This window comes from Thamnophis elegans, chromosome 8 (assembly GCF_009769535.1).
Source record: "Thamnophis elegans isolate rThaEle1 chromosome 8, rThaEle1.pri, whole genome shotgun sequence".
Taxonomy (NCBI): domain Eukaryota; kingdom Metazoa; phylum Chordata; class Lepidosauria; order Squamata; family Colubridae; genus Thamnophis; species Thamnophis elegans.
Window position 1 is genome coordinate 4402551 of NC_045548.1, and position 22736 is coordinate 4425286.

The following is a 22736-nucleotide window of genomic DNA, read 5'->3' on the forward strand; positions in this document are numbered from 1 at the left end:
AATTGGGTTATTATTATCACAACAACAGAATTGTATCACAGTGGCCAGATTTGCCAGATTTGGCATTGGTTACTAGTCGGGCCCCACCCATAAGATATTAATATTATTATTATTATTAAAATAAAACAAGGTGACTAAGTAAAATGAGAGTCAAGAGCAAACACATGAAAATATAACATTTACTCTTATTCAGTTTCACTCTGAGTCACTTCCCTTACTTTTCAGTGTTTGCCCAGTGTTCTGCTGGGAAATAAGAAAGACCAGTGTATGCTGTCTTCTAAATATCTTTGCTCGTATTTGCTCACTGAGAAAGCAACTGTGATGCTTTTTAACATTTTTGTCATGTACTAAATCAATCAATCTGGAGAATCTGTTCATACCTGACTCCAGAAAGAGGCAATTTGTCCATGTGTTAGTTGTCTCCTGCCTGGATTTCTGTTACACTCTGGTGACAGGTTTCCTGATTCTACTCTGTGTGTGGTAGGTTCATGGCTAGAATAGTGCAGAAGTGTGTTTTTTTCATCCCTCCTGATGCACACCCCTCTATCTCTTCTTCTATCTCTTCTCCTCTATCCCTGCGCGGGTTGAGTCTTCAAGAGCACTTATTTCAAGGTACTAATTTTGACCTTTAAAGCGCTCCATGGCTTAGGCCCAGGATACCTGCGAGACGATCACCTCCCATAGACCGATCAGATCGCACAGGCTTGGCCTTCTCCGGATCCCATCTGCCAGCCAATGTCGGCTGGCGACTCCCCGGGGGGAGAGCCTTCTCTGTTGCAGCTCCAGCCCTCTGGAACGATCTTCCCGTGGAGATCGGGACCCTTACTACTCTCCCGGCCTTCCGCAAAGCCACTAAGTCCTGGCTGCTCCGGCAGGCCGGGGAGCTGTTGAAGTATCCAGCCCCACGGTAATCTATGAATGTTGTGTATTTTTAAATTGTTGTTTTGTCTATTTATCCCTTCCCCTTTTTTATTGTAAGCCGCCCGGAGTCCTTCGGGAGTGGACGGCATACAAGACCAATAAACTATAACTAACAAACGTACCTGCTTTGTCCCAGTATGGGCAATTACAGGCTAGGTGGAAAATAGATCAAAAAATTGGTTTTATCCAAGTTGAGGATAATTTGTTTAAACAAATAAGAGATCAAAGCTTAATGCATATAAAGAGGATCTATAATGTATTAATACAGATGGATTCGGAAACAGAATTAGTTAAAGATTGTATGATAAAATGGGCTCAAAAATATGAAGAACCAATAATGTTGGATACATGGGAAAGAATCTGGGTAAGAAATGTGAAATTTACACAAGCTCAAAATCTGAGAGAAAATGTTTACAAGATGTTCTATAGATGGCATTTAGATTCTAAAAAGTTGGCTTCTATGTATCTGGATGTACAGCCTAAATGTTGGAAGTGTGGTTCTCTTGATGCTACATATTATCATATATGGTGGACCTGCCAAAAGGTTAAGGCATTCTGGATAAAAATATGGTGGGTTATGCAAAATATCTTTAAAAGACGGATAAAGTTTTACTCCTCAGTTATTTTACTAGGTATATGTACTGATTTTACAGTGGTAGAGACGAACTTGATTCTGCACCTAATAACGGCAGCAAGACTGTTGGTGGCGCAATACTGGAAGAAGGAAGACTTGCCTACAACCCAAGAACGGACATTGAAAGTCACAAACTTAGCCAAGATGGCTAAAATATCGGCATATCTTAAAGATCACTCAAATGAGAGATATAAACGAGGCTGGAAAAAATGGATTGACTATATACAAAATAAATACGGGACCAAGAAATTCCAGTTAGCCTACGCTTAAGATCAGAAATGATTTAAATGTTTAAAGTTAGTTCAGCAAGAAGAAGCTAAGGTCAATGCAGAATGTCATTAATTTCTTTATTTTTTTTTCAATAGATTTTAGACTGTTGTTAAAAATCCATACCGTGTACGGGTTCTGGGAAGGAGGGGGGGAAGGAGGGGGGGTAGGGGGGGTGGAGGGAGGGACACACACACACACAAATTGTACTTCAATGTTTTAATGATTGACGAATGATGAATATTTGTGTTTTAAAAGAAATAAAACCGTTGAAAAATCAAAAGTACCTGCTTTGTCCAGAATCTACATTAGGAATTGAAGGATGGGTCATAAAACTACCTTCTCTTCTGTATGAACATTTCAGGCATTGGATTTTTTCTTTTTTCTTTCTGAATTAAAGCGCTTTGTGAACTGCAATCATGGCCTTGGCTGACATTCAGATGAAATCGGAGGATTTTTTTTGGAAAAAGAACGTCTAAATGCTGGCGGTTTTGGAACTGTCTCATTATGCTACCACAAAATTCACGGGCTTGTAATATTGAAAACGGTGTATACTGGACCTCAACGCACAGAGTAAGTTGGAGAAATGTTCTTCACACACGTGGGGAGAGGGCAGGACAGAGTTGTCGGCCATCAGCATCCTGGTAATTCCAAACCAGGTTAGATGGTCTTTTGGCTGAGCTTGTTCTTTCTTTATCGTTTTAAAAGATTTGATTACCAGAGATTGTTACTAAAGCAAGATTTTCCCAATGGTGTATAATAAGTATGTCAAAGGAATCCAGGTCAAACAATTGCTCTATCTCAAGTGTTTCTCAACCTTGGCAACTTGAAGATGTCCGGACTTCAACACTCAGAATTCCCAGCCAGCAAATGCTGGCTGGGGAATTCTGGGAGTTGAAGTCCGGACATCTTCAAGTTGCCAAGGTTCAGAAACACTGTTCTATCTTATCCAACATCTGGCTTCTTCCAGACCAGTGGTGGGTTTCAAAAATTGTTCGAACCTACTCTGTGGGTGTGGCCTCCTTTGTGGGAGTGGCTTGCTGCCCATGTGACCGGATGGGAGTGGCTTGCTACCCATGTGACCGGATATGAAGATGCCGACGACACTTGTCAGAACCACCTTAAATTCCCTCACACACAGCACTGGCATGCATGAGAATAGGATGTAAACTTGTTTTTAAAAGGCATCTTTGGTTTGCGTTGAAACAACTTCAACACACGCAATGTTCTGATTGCACCACAAACGCAGTAGTCATCTTACCTTTCACAGAGGCACTGAGTTTTATAAATAGGAGCATGATAGTGTAGAATAATCATATCCAAGGACCAGTGGTGGGTTTCAAAAAATGTTGGGAGCCTCTCCTGTAGGTGTGGCCTGCTTTCCGGGTCCACTGGTGGAACCTCTTCTAACCGGTTCGGTAGATTTGACGAACCAGTTCTACCGAATAGGTGCGAACTGGTTAGGAACCCACCCCTGTTCCAGACAAACCAGATTTGTCTTAAGAAAGGCGCACCAGCAATAGAATTTAGCATCCTATACCGCTTCATATTGCTTTATAGCGCTCTCTAAGTGGTTTAAAGACTCGCGTATTGTCCCCAACAATCTGGGTCCTCATTTTACTGGCACAAAGGATGGAAGGCTGAGTGAACCTTGAGTCAGGTCAGGATCGGACTCCTAGCAGTGAAATGCTGAGTTAGCCTGCAATACTTGGAAACAGCATTATAGGCTTGGAAGGGACTCTGGAGGTCTTCTAGTCTAACCTCCTACTTCAAGCAGGAGCTTATACTTCATTCTAACCACTGCATCACAACAGTTCCTTTTGTCCAAGGAATGGGGCAATAGCTCTGACCTCCCCCCCCTGTAGCTGACAATAGATTATATAATTTAAGTCTCATTGAGCTCAGAACCACAGAGGAAGGTAGTTATTGTGTGCATTTTTGATCTCGCAAACTTTCAGCTAACTTTGCTGCAAGTAGATCATTACTCCTGGCTCTGCAAAAGCCACCAGTTGAGGATTCGTTTAGGTATCTATAGAATATCTCCATATATTTCAAAGGGTCCTTTTTTCTTTAAAAGACGTAGGAGCCATTTTAACTTCCTATCATGTCTTAGACTAATTTATTGTGGAGATTAAAATGCAGCTGTTCTCCAGGCCGGCATACACATTGAAGTGTAAGGGATAGTGGGAAATCCAACCAGAAAGAACCCGGATCCTTTAATATTCCTGATAGTGTGAAAACGATAGAATACACCTCTGGTAATAATAGGAATTGCCACTCATATATACGAGGTGCCCCTCATATATAAGAGCCGAGGTGGCGCAGTGGTTAAATGCAGCACTGCAGGCTACTTCAGCTGACTGCAGTTCTGCAGTTTGGCTGTTCAAATCTCACCGGCTCAGGGTTGACTCAGCCTTCCATCCTTCCGAGGTGGGTAAAATGAGGACCCGGATTGTTGTTGGGGGCAATATGCTGACTCTGTAAACCGCTTAGAGAGGGCTGAAAGCCCTATGAAGCGGTATATAAGTCTAACTGCTATTGCTATTGTTATACGACCATTTCTCATTCATTCACCTCCCATTTTGCAGTTTCGTTACACCAGTTTTCTGTAGTGTGGTACACTGCAGATGTGCTCATCTCAAACATCACAGTTGATTAAGGTTTGCGAGACTTGTAATGCAACAGACCTGGTGGCACTGGGGATTGTGGTTTGTGTTTAACTGTGCCTGCTGTCATCGCAATTCAATCCCTCATTTCAGCAACTTCAGATGAATGAAACTAAAAGAAAGTTAGGCATCCCGATGGCCTCCAGATATTCTAGATTTGAATGCTCTGGATGTCTTGGTACTGATTGTGCTGGTTGTAAGGAGAAGCTAATCTATCTAGAAAACACCAGTTGCCTATTCTAGGCTTAAAAGTCTGAAAATCACAACTCAAGCATAGAATGTTAGATCTCCAGTTCTCTTGATAACGTCTACAGTAATTATTTTCCAGATGTAACAAGTCCCTTCTAGAAGAAGGCGAGATGATGCACAGACTAAATCATGATCGGGTGGTAAAACTACTAGGTGTGATCCTGGAGGATGGAAACCACTCCCTTGTGATTGAATACATACGCAAAGGAGACATGATGTCTGTTCTAAAAGCGGTAAGTAGAAGTATGTTGATAACTGGCAACTTAATCCACTGGTCATTTTGGAGAAATTGCCTAAAAAACTAGATGTTTATTCAATCTTAACTTTTGCTAGAGGTTAACGGTTTTTGTATGGCCATGAAAATAGTTTGGATTTTAATTCCCAAATAGTGGGTGTTTATAGGGTTTATTATATGGGATTGCTGATTGATACAATACGATGACGGGATTGCTGAACGATGGGGACAGTGCAATATAAGAAGTAGGATGGGATCCAGATGTGTGCTTTCTGCAGCTGGGGGAAAACTACAAGTCATCCACTGAAATTTATAAGAATGATTTGAAAACTTTCCCCCAAGTGAATGCCTTCCAGATGTGCTGGATTAAAATATCCATCAGGCTTAGCCAATGTTCCTCCTCCTCCTCCTCCTTCTCCTCCTCCTCCTCCTCCTCCTCCTCCTCCTCCTCCTCCTCCTCCTCCACCTCCCTTCTTTATCTATCTATCTATCTATCTATCTATCTATCTATCTATCTATTATCTATCTATCTATTATCTATCTATTATCTATCTATCTGTCTATCTATTATCTATCTATCTATCTATCATCTATCTATCTATCTATTTATCTATTATCTATCTATTATCTATCTATCTATCATCTATCTATCTATCTAATATATATATAAAATGGCTGTGTATGTATGTTCCAGCATAACTCTGTACCCCCTCAAGCAATTTCAACTAAACTTGGTACACAGATGACTTACTCACTGGAAACAAATACTGTGGGGATAAGACACCCTTAACACCCCTTGGGGGGTGGTGTGTTCTGTTAAGATACAGCCTGTTGTGCCTTAAAATGGCTTCTACTGTACTGCACAGTGGAGTTGCCATGGTAACAGCTTCACACTACTCCACAAGGGGTCTTCCTCTAGTAAGAGGGAAAATCCAACATTAGAAATTACGTTTGGTCTGGATATTTTCCCCCTATAAATAAATACCTGGGCAACTAGTGTCCTATATTAATGGGTCTGACTAATTCAGGATTTTTTTTTATGACCGATCTGACCTGGAAAATTCAGTTTTGTAGATATCTAGACCAAATGTGATCAATATTTTTCTGGAAGTCTTTTTTTCCCCGTTTATAGGCTCCTATTCCTTTGCCAGTGAAAGGACGCTTTATTCTGGAGATCATTGAAGGAATGCTTTACTTAACAGAACAAGGTTTAGTGCACAAGGATCTGAAGCCAGAAAATATTCTTGTGGATGAAGAATTTCATATCAAGGTAACATGAACATGCACACACCACACACATTTTCAGTTTCTATTAAAATCAGAACCACAAGTGGCTTTTGTGAAAGCGATGGAAACAATACCATTCGTCGCAACTAAAGCTCCAGTTCATTTGTACATGTATGCCACACGATGACACACAAACACAAATCTCATCTGTCTTGTAGATAGCAGACCTAGGTGTGGCTTGTTTCAAAAACTGGAGCAGGTTGACTAAAGAAGAGACCAGCCGGCAGAGGAAAATCAAACAGAATTCCGAGTATAATGCGGGCACCCTTTCCTACATGGCCCCGGAACATCTGCAGGACATCAATGCAACACCTGTGGAAAAATCAGACGTTTACAGTTTTGGCATTGTCCTATGGGCCATTTTTGCCTCCAAAGAACCTTACGAGAGTAAGTTTATTCAATTTGTATGCAGTTGTAGTTTATTCAATTTGTATGCCGCCCCTATTCCCGAGGGGTTCCACCACAAAAGTGCGCTCGACTAAAGCGCGCTCGACGAAACCGCGTACCTGACGTCATCACAGCGCGACGAAAAAAAGCACGCTGTGAGCGGTAAAGATAAAATTAACGCTTAAACCTAAACCTAACCCCCCCAAACCTAACCCTAAACCTAACCCTTAACCTAACCCTAACCTAACCCTAAACCTAACCCTTAACCTAACGCTAAACCTAACGCTAACCCTTAACCTAACCTAAACCTAACCCTAACGCTTAACCTAACCCTAAACCTAACCTTAACCTAACCCTAAACCTAACCCTTACCTTACGTGAATCGGCTTGCTTTAAAAGCGCTTTTTAAAGCGCCCTTTTTTTCTCCGCGGTCCTTGTCGCGCTGCTGATGACGTCAGCGACGTGCTTTAATCGGGCGCGCTTTAGTGGACCGCGGTTTTGTCGTGCCACGTTCCCGAGGGACTAAGAGTTTGCACTCAAATCTCTCTCCTTTATAAAATATTGCCCTGCGTGCACTCAGTGCCCTGCTACTGATGCCCAATTCTTCTCTCTTTTCCTCATCCAGATGCGGTCAGTGATACGCAGCTGTGCTATTGCATCACAACAGGGAACCGGCCACCTATCCAAGAGGTGGAAGGCGTTTGTCCAAAGGAGATTATTAGTTTAATGAAATGCTGTTGGAAGCAACAGCCAAATGAAGCCCTACCTTTGCAGGTAATACAAGATACGTCTGCTAACTATTTATAGCAAGGCAAAAAGATAATGGTAGTGAACAACTGGACATAAAGAAAGTGTGGATCGATTTCCATAAGCAGCAGAATGAAAACCGGGTAAGATGCACATGGAACTCTCCCATACGTTACACACAGTGGTGGGATTCAGCCGGTTCGCACCTATTCAGGAGAACCGGTTGGTAAATTTCTAAGTAGTTCAGAGAACCGATTGTTGGAAGAAATCTCCTTTTGTTTTTTCCCGCTTTGCAGGGCTAATCCTGTAAGGAAGGCAGGAAGGAAACTATTCTGGTGTTCTAGTCTAATCTTTATTGCCCTGCTTACAGAAACTGCCTCTCCGGTTAACCCTTATTCCATTGTCACAGCTAAGGCGAAGCGCCCATCGACCTGAGTGACCTTTAGTTGGCCACACCCACCCAGTCACATGACCACCGAGCCCCAGATGGTCATTAGGGCAGAGAACCTTTTGTTAACTTATTTGAATCCCACCACTGGTTATTCAGCATTGTGGTTCATGCAACCCAACATTCCCTGTACATATTAAAACAATACATACATCAACAGCTGAAAGGTTTTTTGAACTAGAACTGGAAAAAAAACTTTACCTACCATATTTTCGGAGTATAAGACACACCTTTTTCCCTCAAAAAAGAGGCTGAAAATCTGGGTGCGTCTTATACACTGAATACAGCATTTTTGCCTCCCGAAACCCTGCCCCCCTTCACCAAAATGTCCATGCATAGCTTTTAGGAAGCTTTCAGAGTGCTCCTGGGGGCTGGGAAGGGCAGAAAGAAGCAAAAAACAGGCCGTTTTTTGCCCAGTTTTTGTCCCCCCACCAGCCCTCAGGAGCATCTATAAGCCTTCTAAAGGCTAACCAAGCCCTTTTTTTTGACGGAAAACGGGCCTGTTTTCATGAAAATTGGGCCATGTTTTGCTCATTCCCCACCCCAGGAGCACTCTACAAGCCTCCTAAAGGCAATTCATGCCCTTTTTGGGGAACGGGAGGGGAAACACGGGCCCGGTTTTCCCCAAAAAACGGGCCATTTTGGGGGAGGTTTTGCCGAGTGCAAAATCTTTTTTTTTTTTAATTTGCCTCTTCGAAACCTTGGTGCGTCTTATACTCTGGTGCGTCTTATACTCCAAAAAATATGGTACTTTCTAAAAAACATAGTGGAAAGGAAGGTATAGATTTCCTGACTTGTCAAATCTCTGAGAATCTGGTTTTCATACATTGCATCAAAGCTCATAAATCATAAATTATCTAAATGATTTCTCCACCATATTGTAACATCCACTTCTCATCTATGTACTTAGTTTGAAAACTACACAGTAGGAATTTCAATGCAAATTAATAACTTAATGAGAATTCGAGATACATTGATGACTTCTTCTAAAGCTCAAAAAATAGAATTTACATAACAAGATGTGTCTAGTGACTGTGTTTTTCTTCGTTCCATTCCTATTTATCTCCCCTTGGATGTAATTCACCCCTGGAGCCCATGGGCACACAGGGGGGCCGAGAGCCTATTTTCAGGGAATAAGAAGGATTTCCCTAACCCTAACCCTACAGGGAAGAAGCTGAGTTCAATGCAGAGATGTTATTACTTCTTTTTTTAATTTCCTTTGTCTTAATATATTTTAGACTGTGTTTGTTAAAAATCTATACCGTTTATGGGCTCTGGGAAGTCGGGGGGGGGAAGGGAGGTGGGGTGTTAGGGGGGAGGGGGGGATACATAGTATGTGTTAGATTTTATAGTAACACAATTGCACTTGTATACTGTTGCTCTTTAATTCCACTGTAAAAATAGGACAAGCTGAATATATTAATAGATTGTAGAAATACACCGAAGGGAGGAGTAGAGGGATAGAAGAAAGAGGGGTAGAGAGGGTGGGAGAGAGGACTGGAGGGAGGGGGAGAAGGAAGGGAGGGAGTGTACCGGGAGAGGGGAGTGGTAGAGGGGGAGGGGAAGTAGGGTAGAGGGGAATGTTGGAGGGAAGATGGAAAGTTGAGGGGGGCGAAAGAAAGGGTGTATGGAGGGTCGAAGAGGTACATTGGGTTTCTATTTTGGGGGTATTGTTGACAAGAGGAATGGCTATGTTTATTGTTTAATGTTATATGGCCCCGGTTATGCACAGTATATATGGACTGTACGAAAATGAAAATGGAAAATAAAAACACATTTACAGAAGAAAAAAAAAAGATTTCCCTACAGGGAGTTTTTGCAAATGCCCTGATCCCCCACCCCTGAATTGTTATATAGAGACATTTTGATTTCAATGCTTCCAGCTAAATCTGAATACTGGTAGTCCTCAGCTTACAATCAAAATTGAGCCCAAAATGTATGTTGTTAAGTGAGAAATTTGTTAAGTGAGTTTTGTTCCATCTTACGACTTCACTTGTCACATTTGTTAAGTGTAGTTAACTGCAGTTATTAAATTAGTAACACAGTTTTAAGTGAATCTGGCTTCCCCATTGCCTTTGCTTGTCAGGTTGTCGCAAAAAGGGATCATGTGACTCTGAGGCACTGCAACCCGCCATAAATGTGAGCTATTGTCAAACATCCGAATGTAACATATGACCATGGTCATAAGTGTGAAAAAATGGTTGTAAGTCATCTTTTTCAGTGCCGTTGTAATTTTGAACCAGTCACTAAATGAATTGTTGTAAGTCAGTGAGGACGACCTGTATTAAGCATATATCACAGAACCTATTGTTATAGCCAGGTCTATTACGATATTTATTGGAATGGAATGGAATGGAATTTTATTATTTATATGCCGCCCTTCTCCGGGAGGACTCAGGGCAGCGAACAATTCACAAGGGGGAAAAGGGAAACATAAAAACGAAATACAAATAATAAAAATAGGGCAACAGTCGCACAACCATACATGTCGAGACGGGAGGGGAACTCATCGACCCCAGGCCTGCCGGCAAAGCCAGGTTTTGACGGCTTTTCGGAAGGCCTGGAGAGAGGTGAGGGTCCGAATCCCTGCGGGGAGTTCGTTCCAGAGGGCCGGAGCTGCCACAGAGAAGGCCCTTCCCCCGGGTAATAGCCAGATGGCATTGGCTAGTAGATGGAACCCGGAGGAGGCCAACCCTGTGAGATCTAATGGGTCTGTGGGAGGTAATTGGCAGGAGGCGGTCTCTCAAGTACCCAGATCCAATACCATGAAGGGCTTTATAAGTTACGACTAGCACCTTGAAGCGTATCCGGAGACTGATCGTAACCAGTGCAGCTCGCGAGAATAGGGGTAATGTGGGTTGTACCGAGGTGCACCCACAATCGCTCGCAGCTGGCTGCGTTCTGGACGAGTTGAAGTCTCCGATACTCTTCAAGGGCTGCCCCATGTAGAGCCCCATTATTTGTGTAACCATTAGTACTAAATAATTTAAGGAGAAAACTACATGCTAGAACCTTTGGTTTTACGGAACTCAAGGGACAATGCTAGTTTAAAGCATTTCAAATTCTAACCATAATTTAGAATTACGTGCAAACTTAGATTAACATAATGACACCTTCTCATTTCTAATGATGGGGTTATTGATTTTTATTTACATTTTTTCACTAATTCTTTTATTGTAGAAATAAATTTGATTTACAGCCCATTTTACTACAAATTCTTTGAAAAGGATGTGGAAGAGCATTTGAGAAAATTAAAAGTAAGTTATCTAACACGTAGCGGTACATCCATCAAAGTTACCTTTAAAAGATATCTCTATTGTATATTCCTATTAAAGCTACATTCTTCCTGACAATTCATCACTTTTTGTTATTCTTGTTCTGTGTAATAGGAAATATACCCTGAACCAATTGAACTTGTAAAACGGATGGAATCTCTCCACGTAGATGCTGTGTCAGAACCTCCCAGCACGCTCGATCGTGTATTTAATTTTATTTTATTTATATCCAGTTTACACTGTTGTTGATCCAACAGATTCCAGGTATAGTGATGCCTGATAGTCAGCCTCTGTGACCTCCAACTAAAAACTATGTTAGAGATCTGTTGTGGCCCAGCAGGAGCCTTGTGAGCTGCCACCAGACTCCGACAGCGAGGGGCCCTGTGAGTCGGCTCTGGAGGATGTGGAGGACCCTGGACAGGGTTCCGACTCTGAGCAGGGCGCAGAGAGGCTGGTTGGCCACCAGGAGGCGCCTGGGCCTTGGACCAGTAGGAGGAGACAAGGGAGAGTGATCCGGAAGCCAGCAGTGAGTTGTTCCTGGATGCACGCCATCGAAGATGTGAAGATGTGTGGACTTCAACTCCCAGAATTCTTTGCTGGCTGAGGAATTCTGGGAGTTGAAGTCCACAAGTCTTCAAGTGGCCAAGGTTGGAGACCCCTGCTCTACCCAACTCCATTGTTACAGCCTCAAACCCTCACAGCTTCAACCTCAAACTGTCTGCCATGGGCTTCACCCCATTCGTAAGAGGTTCATAAAGGGGGCATGCATAAGCGCACCAGCGTGCCTTGCTGTCCCTGTCTTACTGTCCGCATTTATCTGTATTTACTTCCTTTGTTCATGTTTATGTTTATATTTATACCTGCTATCTTGTACATAAAGTAACATTTCTAATCTGTGCCACAGATCAACCTGGTTCTTTGCACAGTTCTCAAGGTTTCACCGCTAACACCATAGATGAAAGCATGTTTGCGCCATATCCAGAAAATGAACCTGTAGAAAGCTGCGAAAATGCCTACGAGCCCTCAGCGACCTTGGAACGAAAATTAGAGGATGAACTAAATTACCATCTCTATGGCAGCAGGATGGATAAGCCGGAAGAAGGTCCTTATGCTGCGCGTAGTGCTCAAATGCAAGAGGAGGAGAGGAGAAGGAGAAAGGTCTCATATGACCCCTTTGCCAAAGCGCCAGTCATACCTCGGTCACCAGAGTTTTACCCGCGAGCTCAAAACATCCAAGCAAGTGTGAGTAACAACAATAGCAGTACACCTCATTCAAGTCGTCCGTGGCACTCAACACCCCTGGGAGCGATAGATCCAAATGGCTTTTCGGCGGCAGGAACTCCATATCACAGGAGGCTAACAAGTGCAGAAGATCTCTACGGAGCAGCACCCCAGCGGCAAACGTGAATTTCAATAAAGCACCGATTCCAGAATCTGGCATAAACAATCAGGCCAAGCCATTCAGTCCGTATCTTTATCCCCAAAGCTTAAGGACAGAAACTGGTAAGTGAGGTAATATGGGAGGGTTGCTTATTTCTCTTTACATCGTGGTGGCCATGTCCACTCTTAACACCATCCATTACCCAGGAAAAGAACGAAAAGCAGAGTCCAGTTGCAACCCACAATAATAAAGTTAATCAGCTTTAACTACCGTATTTTTCAGAGTATAAGGTTCACCAATCCCCCTCCAAAAAAAAGAGGGTGAAAATTTGAGTGCGTCTTATACACCGAATCAGGGGTGGGCTTCAACCGGTCCGCGGCAGTCCGCACAGACCGATTGGTCGGTGAACCTGGAAGTAAGTAACTGCTAGCCATGTGACTGGATGGGCATGGCCAACTTGTAAAATGTGGTGAAACTTACTTAACAACGCTCTTGCTTAGCAACCAAAATGTTGGCTCAGGAACTCTGGCGTTTGAAGCACGCAAGTCTTAAAGCTGTCAAGTTACAAGACCCTTTTGCACCCCTAACCCTTTAGAAACCCCCCCCCAGGGATGTTCAAACTTGACAGCTTTAAGACTTGTGGACTTCAACTCCCAGAATTCCTCCTCCAGTCATGTTGGCTCAGGAACTCTGGCATTGAAGTGTGCAAGTCTTAAAGCTGTCAAGTTACAAGACCCTTGCACCCCTAACCCTTTAGAAATAAAACCCCAGGGGTGTTCAAACTTGACAGCTTTAAGACTTCAACTCCCAGAATTCCTTCTCCAGTCATGGTGGCTCAGGAACTCTGGCATTGAAGTGTGCAAGACTTTAAGGTTTAGATAGAACTCTGAGAGGCGGGGGGGTGATTGGTGAGCCAGCCAATCAGTGAGTGCGGGCGGGGCAAGCATGGTGCGGACGGTCAGGGAGAAGGAGCTGGAACCGGTTCTAAACGGCACTGTAGATTTGTGGAACCTCTTCTATAGAAGAGCTTAGAACTGGCAGGAACCCAGCCCTGCCATGGATGCTGGTAGGTAGAGGCAGAATTTTTTTCTTATTTTTCTCCCCAAAAACTAACGTGTGTCTTATACTCTGAAAAACACAGTACTCCATCTTAACGTCTGATTGTCCTTACAATAATTTAAATTGTAATAATAACTGGCCTGAATGAAATTCTTCGCAAGTTCAATTGTAGCACTGCAATACAGCTTTGTGTAATCTAATGCCCATCCATATGAGCTGAAGATTGTAAATATTATAGTACAACAACAGCTAGTCCTCCTTTTAACTTATTTACTACGATTTTTTTTAGTGTCCATCCAAAGTTAAGACGGCCGTGAACAAAGCGGCTTATGACCATTTTTTCATGCTTAATGGCCATTGTAGTATTGCTGTGGTTGCATGATCAAAATTCAGATGCTTGGCAACTGACTCATATTTATGACGGTTGCAGTGTCCCGGAATCAAGTGATCCTCTTCTGCGCCCTTCTGACAAGCAATGTCAGTGGGGAAGATAGATTCACTTAACTGCAGTGATTCACTTAACAACTGTGGCAAGGAAGGTAGTTAAATGGAGCAAAACTCGCTTAACTGTCTCGCGAGCAACATAACTTTTGGGGTCAGTTGTGGTTTTAATTCAAGGACCACCTGTATACCAGTGGTGGGATATGACAGGTACGTCCTGGTACGGACATACCGGTGCCTGCTAGGAGCACCAGGTACCGTTCTGGTACGGTGCTCCGGAGGGGTTAGGGCCCACCCGCCTGCCTGCTCTCGTTGCTGCTATTTGAGCCGATTGGGGCTTACGTGCACGGAGCGTACGGCGCCTGTGCGATGTTCCCCGAGCAGCTGGAGCGTCGCGGGCAGTAAGGGTTCACTGACAAAAGGGCGAATGACAAAACCACGCCCAACTAAACTGCGGTGATAAAACCACGAGTTCTAAAGCGCTCCGACGAATGAGCGCTGAATCGTGCCGACAAGAGCGCGGCGACAGAAGCGCGCTGTAAAACTAAACCTAACCCTAAACGCTAACCCTAACCCTAAATGTAATGCTAAACCTAATCCTAAACGTAACGCTACACCTAACCCTAAACCTAACCCTAACCCTAAACCTAACCCTTACCTTAAGTTAAATTAATTCTGTCGACGCGCTGTTGTAAAGCGCCCTTCTGTCTCCGCGCTGTTGTCGCCGCGCTGTGGTTGGCGCGTTGATGATGTGGTTTTAGCGACGTGGTTCTGTCGGCACGCTTTTGTCGGGTCACGGCAGTAAGTACGCATGCTCGTGCTGCACGTGTGCTGGTGCATTCACGTGGTCAATGCCGGGCCCTGTTGTAGCGTACCAGTTGCAACAGGATTCGGGATCCACCACTGCTGTATACAAGACACGTGGTTGCATCATTGACTTGATGAAGTAAAAATTCTTAATCCAAATTGGAATACTGCAGATGAAAATATACTGACATTCAAGATTCAAGTTCCTAGTAAGGGATTGTGGTCTGGTCAGACCATGGCTATCTTAGTGATCTAAAAAATTGCACTTATATTTTGTTTTTAAAAATGAACTATGTTTGGTAAAGATTTTCTCTTTAATCCCATGGAAGTAAAGATTATTTGCCGCAGATGGCCAAACTGGTGGATTTTTACCAGCTGAGAGAGTTGGAAACAGGATTCCATAACAGTCAATCTTGCTTAGATACCACCATACCACTAAAAAAAATTTATCAGCCTACTAGAGCTCAGAATACCATTACCATCACTCAGATTTTCATTTGGGTAATTATAGAATCGATTGTATTTTATACTCTTAACGGTTACAGGGGTCAAGAACAGTGACGCTGACATAATTCTGAAACAATCTGTACAATTATCTAGGTCCTGTGGAGACGTTTCCCATTCCAAAATACAACTTTGCACATCCTTTTGGGAGCAGAATACCTACAGGTAAAACAAGCAAGTAAAACGTTCTGTTCAGAGGACATTCTTTCAATGGTGCGCGTACCATGTCTGGGCTGCAAAACACCAAATGACAGCTAGGTGGCAGTAAAATGTTTAGACCAGTGTTGGCGAAACTTTTCGGCACCGAAAAGTGCCAAAACAGTGGAGCACCGGAAACGGGAAGAGCAGCTTGCTGGCGCTCCCACGTGGGAGTATCAGAAACCAGAAGAACAGTTCCCTGGCGCTGTTGCACATACGGGGAAACTCAGCTTCTGGTTTCCGGCGGCATGTGCAAAGATCAGACAGCCCGTGCCCATGTGCGTGATGGAAACCAGAAGCTCAACTTCCCGGCGAGCGCATGCACACCAGGGAGCTACTCTTCCCGTTTCTGGCACTCCGCACATGCAAATACCAGCTGGCTGGCACACACACATGCACGCGGAACCTGGAGGAGCAACGGGCGATGGTTGCATGCCCAGAGAGATGGCTCTGGGTGCCCAATTCCAGCATGTTTGCCATAGGTTGCCCTCATGGGTTTAGACTTTTCTCTCATCTCTGTGGTTGCTATCTAGACTTCATCTGAAGCATTGCACCACATATACGGAATGCCCCCCTTTATTATAAAGACAGTCCTCAACTTACAGCCGTTCATTCAATACCACTTGAAATTACAATGGTCCATAATAAACGGACTGTGAGAACCCTGCCTAAAGTTCTGACCATTGCAGCACCCTCAGAGTTACGGGACCATAATCAGGTGATTGGCAGCACACCTATCCTCAATACAATAGCAAGGTTAGGCTTATATACCGCTTCATAGGGCTTTCAGCCCTCTCTAAGCGTTTTACAGAGTCAGCATATTTGGCCCCAACAACAATCCGGGTCCTCATTTTACCCACCTCGGAAGGATGGAAGGCTGAGTCAACCTTGAGCCGGTGAGATTTGAACCGCTGAACTGCAGAACTAGCAGTGAGCTGAAAGTGGCCTGCAGTACTGCACCCTAACCACTGCGCCACCTCGGCTCTTAATCACGGGAGTCCTGAAACTCCCCCTTCCCCCTCTTCTGTGGTCTAGCCAGCTAATGTGTGAGCCTATTCCATTCTCTGTGTGCTGCTTGGGGAATCTCAAGCCATGGGTTAACTCTCGTCCATTAGCCTAGAGACTGAGTTACGGAATTATTGACCACGCCTCCCCTGGCCGGGATGGCTCAGTTTTTTAACTCAGTCCAGCCTAAAGGGACGCGAATAATTTCTCTGCTCTAGGTTAATAGATAAATTCAACTCTTTTGCTTAGTTGCTCTGAGTTTTCCTTCGTTTTTTCCTTCGTTATTACCTTTAAAGCCCTACATGGCTTGGGACCTGGATATCTGCGGGACCGCCTCCTGCCACATACCTCCCAACAACCCGTAAGATCTCACAGGCTGGGCCTCCTTCGGTGCCGTCGACAGGGCAATGCCGGTTGGCGACCACTCGGGAGAGGTCTCTGTAGCTGCCGCCCTGTGGAATGATCTCCCCGCAGAGATCTGGACCCTTCCCACTCCCGGCCTTCCGGAAAGCCACTAAAACCTGGCTGTTACGGCAGGCCTGGGGCTATTGACCCGAAAATACGGTCCAGCCCCATTTAGAACGGAGTGTATGGCGTGCTGTTTTTAATTCTATCTCTTTTTTTTCTCACTGTATTTTATTTTTGATTTATTTCTGTACTGTAAGCCGCCCGGAGTCCTACGGGATTGGGCGGCATATAAATGTTATTAAACGAAACTTGAAACTTTCTTATTTGTAAATATTTTAATATTGGTATTTAATATCCATTGATCGGATGTGCAGCTTATGGATTTACCACACCCCTCCGAACAGGCCTAGGCCTTCTCCCTGCCCCCCCTGCAAGCTGCTAACAGGCCCACTCAGCCAATGCAAAGGATAGCTAGGAAGCTAGGAAAAGGAAATGCTAGGGAGGCAATCTTTCTCTAGGTTGGCCAGGGACAGGAAGCGTGCTGGCTGACTTCCTCTTAGAGAATTAATGAGAATTAATAAAAATGGATGAAGAATAACAAAACTCGAAGGGGGGGTAGGTGGATAAAAATTAAGGGACCTAAAAAAAGAGTTTCAAGAATAAAAGTGTATGAAGGGCTGTATGGATGTGATAAAACAAGAACAGAAAGGAGAAATTAGTGTAAATTAGATATGGATATATATTATAATATATTATATATATGTGTGTGTGTGTGTGTTGTTGTGTGTGTGTGTGTGTGTATAAAATATATATTTCAGTGGTGGGTTTTAAAAAATTTTCGAAACCTACTCTGGGTGTGGCCTTTGTGGGATGGCTTGCCGGCCATGTGACCTGGTGGGAGTGGCTTGCCGGCCAGTGGTTCTCTCTCTCTCTCTCTCTCTCTCTCTCTCTCTCTCTCTCTCTCTCTTCCTTCCTTTTGTCTCTCTGTTCCTTTTTTCCTTTTTTCTTTCATCTCTCTCACTTTTTCTTTCTTTTTTTTCTTCCTTTCTTTCTCTTTCTCTTTCTCTGTGTGAGTCTGTGTGTGGTGTGTGGGTGTGTGTGTGTGTGTGTGTGTGTGGTGTCAGTGGTGGGTTTCAAAAATTTTTCGGAACCTCTTCTGTAAGTGTGGCCTGCTGCTTTCCGGGTCCACTGGTGGAACCTCTTCTAACCGGTTCGGTAGATTGACGAACCAGTTCTACCGAGCTGGTGCGAACTGGTAGGAACCCACCTCTGATATAGTTCTTATCACAGTGCTTTCAATTTGTTTGGCGACTACAATTATTGCCTTTTCTGCTATGCATAACTTTGCCTAGCCTGGAATGAAATAGCATGGATGCCTCAAAGGCTTAAAAAAATTATTCTTCAAGAGGTGGAGCCATTGATATGTCCTTTAAAAACATGGAGGATTATTAAAAAAAAACAACTTTCAAATAAGCTGCGATTGCAAATATGCTGTTGACCTGTTGGCAAACTATTGGCAAAGTGACTGTACGAAGCAACTCTGATGAAGGTGGTTCTTTGAATCTGCCCTTGATGTTCATAGGAAAGAATCAGAATACCTTTTCATTTATGAAAAAAATACTGTTCATATATCTGTTACGTACAGTTTGGTATTTTTTATTCCTTAAGTTTTGTATCTTGTGTGTTTACACTTGTGTTTTTTTTCCCCCCTAAAACATTTTCCCATAATCAGAAGACCTGCACACTATAATATATAATGCACTGGAATTCAAATAGGCTCCTACAACGTTTTAGAAATTAACAAAATCAAGATATTCGAGGAAAACAGCGCTCCAGCAACCGCTGATTACTATACAGAAGAATACCAGAAATTATTGGTAAGTGGAAAAATAAACCTTTTGCTTCCTTAATGGGAGAATCGCTCATCATTGATATTTCAGCTTTACTGATCATATTTACAGAGATTTTTCATGTCTGGTGTTTTATTAACACATACATTGGAGAAAAGTTACAATAATATTCTGTAAGGATCCATTCAAAAGCATTTCCATTTAGTTAAATAAGTTTATTCCAAGGCAAGCAATATATAGCTTTATATAATGTGTTGAAATAGATCTGAATGGAGGGACTTTGATTTAAAAACTGTTAGTCATGGAGACAAAATCTGTGCTATCTTTCTTTGTAGGCTTATTGGATGGAATGGTTAGAGAGATAATCCTTTATAAGGATCCTTTATAAGGCATCCTGTATTCTCTGCAGGCAGGCCATGATTCAAATTTAGAAGAGATACCCTCGCTGGCCTGCAGTAACCACAGATGACAGTAAAGAGATAACAGAATGAGTTGGCTTTCCTTTTCTAATGTATAGTCATCCGGATTTTGCAGCCCTGACTGGTGCCCAAACTGTAGTAAACTGTTTTGACCCCCCTTCCTCCGTCCACGAACGAGCAGTCTCTTTTATCAGCAGGAGGGATCTTGATCAGCATCAGCTGGTTCATAATCACCTCCTTTAGTTTCTCCTTTGTTCTTTACGCTGAGTAGCCCTTCGCCTGCATGCATCCTGAAGCAACTCCCAAATGTTTGTCATGAACATTCCCTTTGATCCAATGGCCTCAAAGAACATCTTTCTGGGAAAAACCCAAATAACTATTTCGGTTTTCTTTCTTTTTTTTCTACCACAGACAGCACGGCTATAGTTTCGGATGTTCACCTAAACCTCGTGAGAGACAACTTATTCCAAAAAGTGGAAACACTGCGCTCCGTAAGCTAGGCTTCAGTGACCCGAGCTGGATGAAATTGACCACGACTACGAACGGGATGGACTCAAAGAAAAGGTTTACCAGATGTTCCAGAGGTGGCTGATGAAGGAAGGCAGCAAAGGGGCACGGTGGGGAAGTTGGCCAGAGCCCTCTTTGCTTGCGACCGGAGAGATCTCCTCAATAAGTTTGTCAAAATAAGCCAGAATGTTGATAGAAACAACAGCTAAAGACGTCGAAGAAAGAGCTGGAGGACTTTGGCTGGGTTGAATATTTTTTCCCCAGAGGACATTTTTTTGTATACAAGCAGTTGTTGGTCACGACAAATGTTGCCACTACTCTATGCCAGCAGAGTAAGGAATCTGAGATAAAAGATCAAATAATGCCAATCCCAAGGGATGTTTTCGTAGTACTCTCCCTTAAAAAAAAAAAGCTAGAAATTTGACAGAATGCTTTCCAGCAGAAGCAGACAAAACATTCGAGTCTTTTGCTCTAGGTACACACAGAACAAGACGGCTGTTTTGTTCTGGACAACGGACCACAACGGGGTTCTTCCACAGCTAAGGGAGAGGAGCAGCAGTGGCTGAGTCAGAGGGAGAGAGGACTGCAGAGCAGCTGGGGAAGATTTTGGTATATACCGCACTTGGCCTTTAGTGGCAATGGTGCTGGCTGAGGAGAAGGATGAGGGAGGGAAAGGAAAGTGTTCTGACCCCTCCTCCGTCCAGTAACGAATGCCGAGACAAGCTTAACTGGAATGTCCCTTTAATAGCAAGACACCAAAATCTCGGTGGCTGAAAGCCAAGCAAACAAACAGATAAGGACCTTGGCAGCAACTCAGACAAACCTTGGCCAGCAATCCAGCCTGCCAAGTTAGTTACAACAGTTTCTCTTTAGTCAATGCGTTGACTTCTGCAAGAGGGCCGTGTGCACAAGCAGTCTTTTTTATAGTCTGGAGAGGAAGCCTAATGACCACCAGCTGAGCGCAATTACCACCTGTAATTGTGTAATTGTTCCTGACGCCGAGTAGCTCTTCGATGCGTGCATCCAGGAACAACTCACTGCTGTCTTCTGGATCACTCTCCCTTGTTTCCTCCCCACTGGTCCAAGGCTCAGGCACCACCTGGTGGCCAACCAGCCTCTCTGCACCCTGCTCAGAGTCGGAACCCTGTCCAGGGTCCTCCACATCCTCCAGAGCCGACTCATAGGGCCCCTCGCTGTCGGAGTCTGGTGGCAGCTCCAACGGCTCCTGCTGGGCCACAACAGGAAAGCACTGGTGAGGCCGGTGCCTGAGATGTTCCATTTTGGGAACTGATAATGGAAATGGAAAAGTAACCTATCCCTGTTTGCCTATCTGGATTTGTTTCATCTAAATGCAAGACCATCAAAAGTATTCTGGCCTAGCTTCTGCCAAACCATAACTAGCCAGAAATAGTTCATCAGAACTTCTGAAGTGCTATGGACTTTTTTCTAGGTATAAAATGCAATATTTTTTCCATTCCAGGCATACCTCTCCCCTGTTTTATAATATGTCGAATTTTTGAATGAATTTGTACAATTTTAATTTTTTTAAATAGAGAAAATGGGCCGAGGGCTGTTCTCCTCGTCTTATTACAAACCAGAATCTCTTCTCAAAAACAAAACTGGATTAGCATTGCTTTCAGTTATAAAAACTGCAACTTCTATCAGTAAACTGCGAATCTTAATAGACTAACAGCTTAGTAAGGGCTGATCAGTAGCAGCTTCAGCAACCATCATAGCAAGGATAAACAATAGAGGATCACGTGTGATTTTCTTAGATATAAAGGCAAACACAAGGAATGGGAATGGAAAACAACAGCTAATATCCCCCCCCAATACCAAACAAAGATAACAGCATGATTTGAAAAAACATACTTTTTTCCCTTTGAAGCAAGATACCCCTCCCTTTTTTTTGTTTAGAAAATGGCAAAGAAAATTTAGAAGGATATGAAAGAAGAGATGTATTGGAAGAAACTGCAACAGAATTGGTCCCGTGGGCTAATACCCAAAGAACTGGCTTACCATTGCTTACTTATAGCAATAGCAATAGCAGTTAGACTTATATACGGCTTCATAGGGCTTTCAGCCCTCTCTAAGCGGTTTACAGAGTCAGCATATATCGCCCCCACAGTCTGGGTCCTCATTTCACCCACCTCGGAAGAATGGAAGGCTGAGTCAACCTTGAGCCGGTGAGATTTGAACAGCCAAACTGCAGAACTGCAGTCAGCTGAAGTAGCCTGCAGTGCTGCATTTAACCACTGCGCCACCTCGGCTCTTTATGAGGGCAGAGAACTGGCTCAAAGTCACCCAGCTGACGGAAGTAGAACCCAGTCTTCCAATTTCTAATATGATGGGTTCAGTGGTGGGTTTCAAAATTTTTTAGAACCCTTCTGTAGGTGGGACCTGCTTTGTGGGAGTGGCCTGCCAGCCATGTGACTGGGTGGGCGTGGCCAACTTGTAAAATGTGTTGAAACTCAACTTAACAACGCTCTTGCTTAGCAACCAAAATGTTGGCTCAGAAACTCTGGCATTTGAAGCATGCAAATCTTAAAGCTGTCAAGTTACAAGATCCTTGCACCCTAACCCTTTAGGAAAAAAATCCCCAGGGGTGTTCAAACTTGACAGCTTTAAGACTTGTGGACTTCAACTCCCAGAATTCCTCTTCCAGTCATGTTGGCTCAGAAACTCTGGCATTGAAGTGTACAAGTCTTAAAGCTGTCAAGTTTTTTTTTATTAGTTTTAGTTTTATTAGAATTGTAGGCCGCCCTTTTCCCTGAGGGACTCAGGGCGGCTCACATAAAACCAGGGAAGGGAATACAGACATCAAGATAGAAACATAATAAAATGGTAGGCAACAACATTCATCATTCGGGAGGGGCAACTATCCTTATCCCCAGGCCTGACGGGCGAGCCAGTTCTTCAAGGCTATGCGGAAGGCCTGGACGGTGGAGTTACAAGAACCTTGCACCCCTAACCCTTTAGGAAAAAATCCGGGGGTGTTCAAACTTGATAGCTTTAAGACTTGTGGATTCAACTCCCAGAAT

General features: G+C 43.6%; 1 protein-coding gene across 1 annotated transcript; it reads left to right on the forward strand.

Annotated features, from left to right (window-relative positions):
* The first annotated feature begins 2241 nt into the window (after window positions 1-2241).
* RIPK1 (receptor interacting serine/threonine kinase 1) lies at window positions 2242-20432 on the forward strand. The gene is given in 17 exon segments (XM_032223224.1): window positions 2242-2277; window positions 2280-2395; window positions 4817-4970; window positions 6105-6242; window positions 6418-6646; window positions 7272-7403; window positions 7406-7420; window positions 11022-11098; window positions 11231-11318; window positions 11997-12502; window positions 12505-12619; window positions 15405-15473; window positions 15697-15700; window positions 18655-18792; window positions 19595-19652; window positions 19654-19798; window positions 19801-20432. Coding segments are annotated over 17 exon segments (2124 nt in total). The 3' UTR covers window positions 19905-20432.
* Window positions 20433-22736: the final 2304 nt, after the last annotated feature.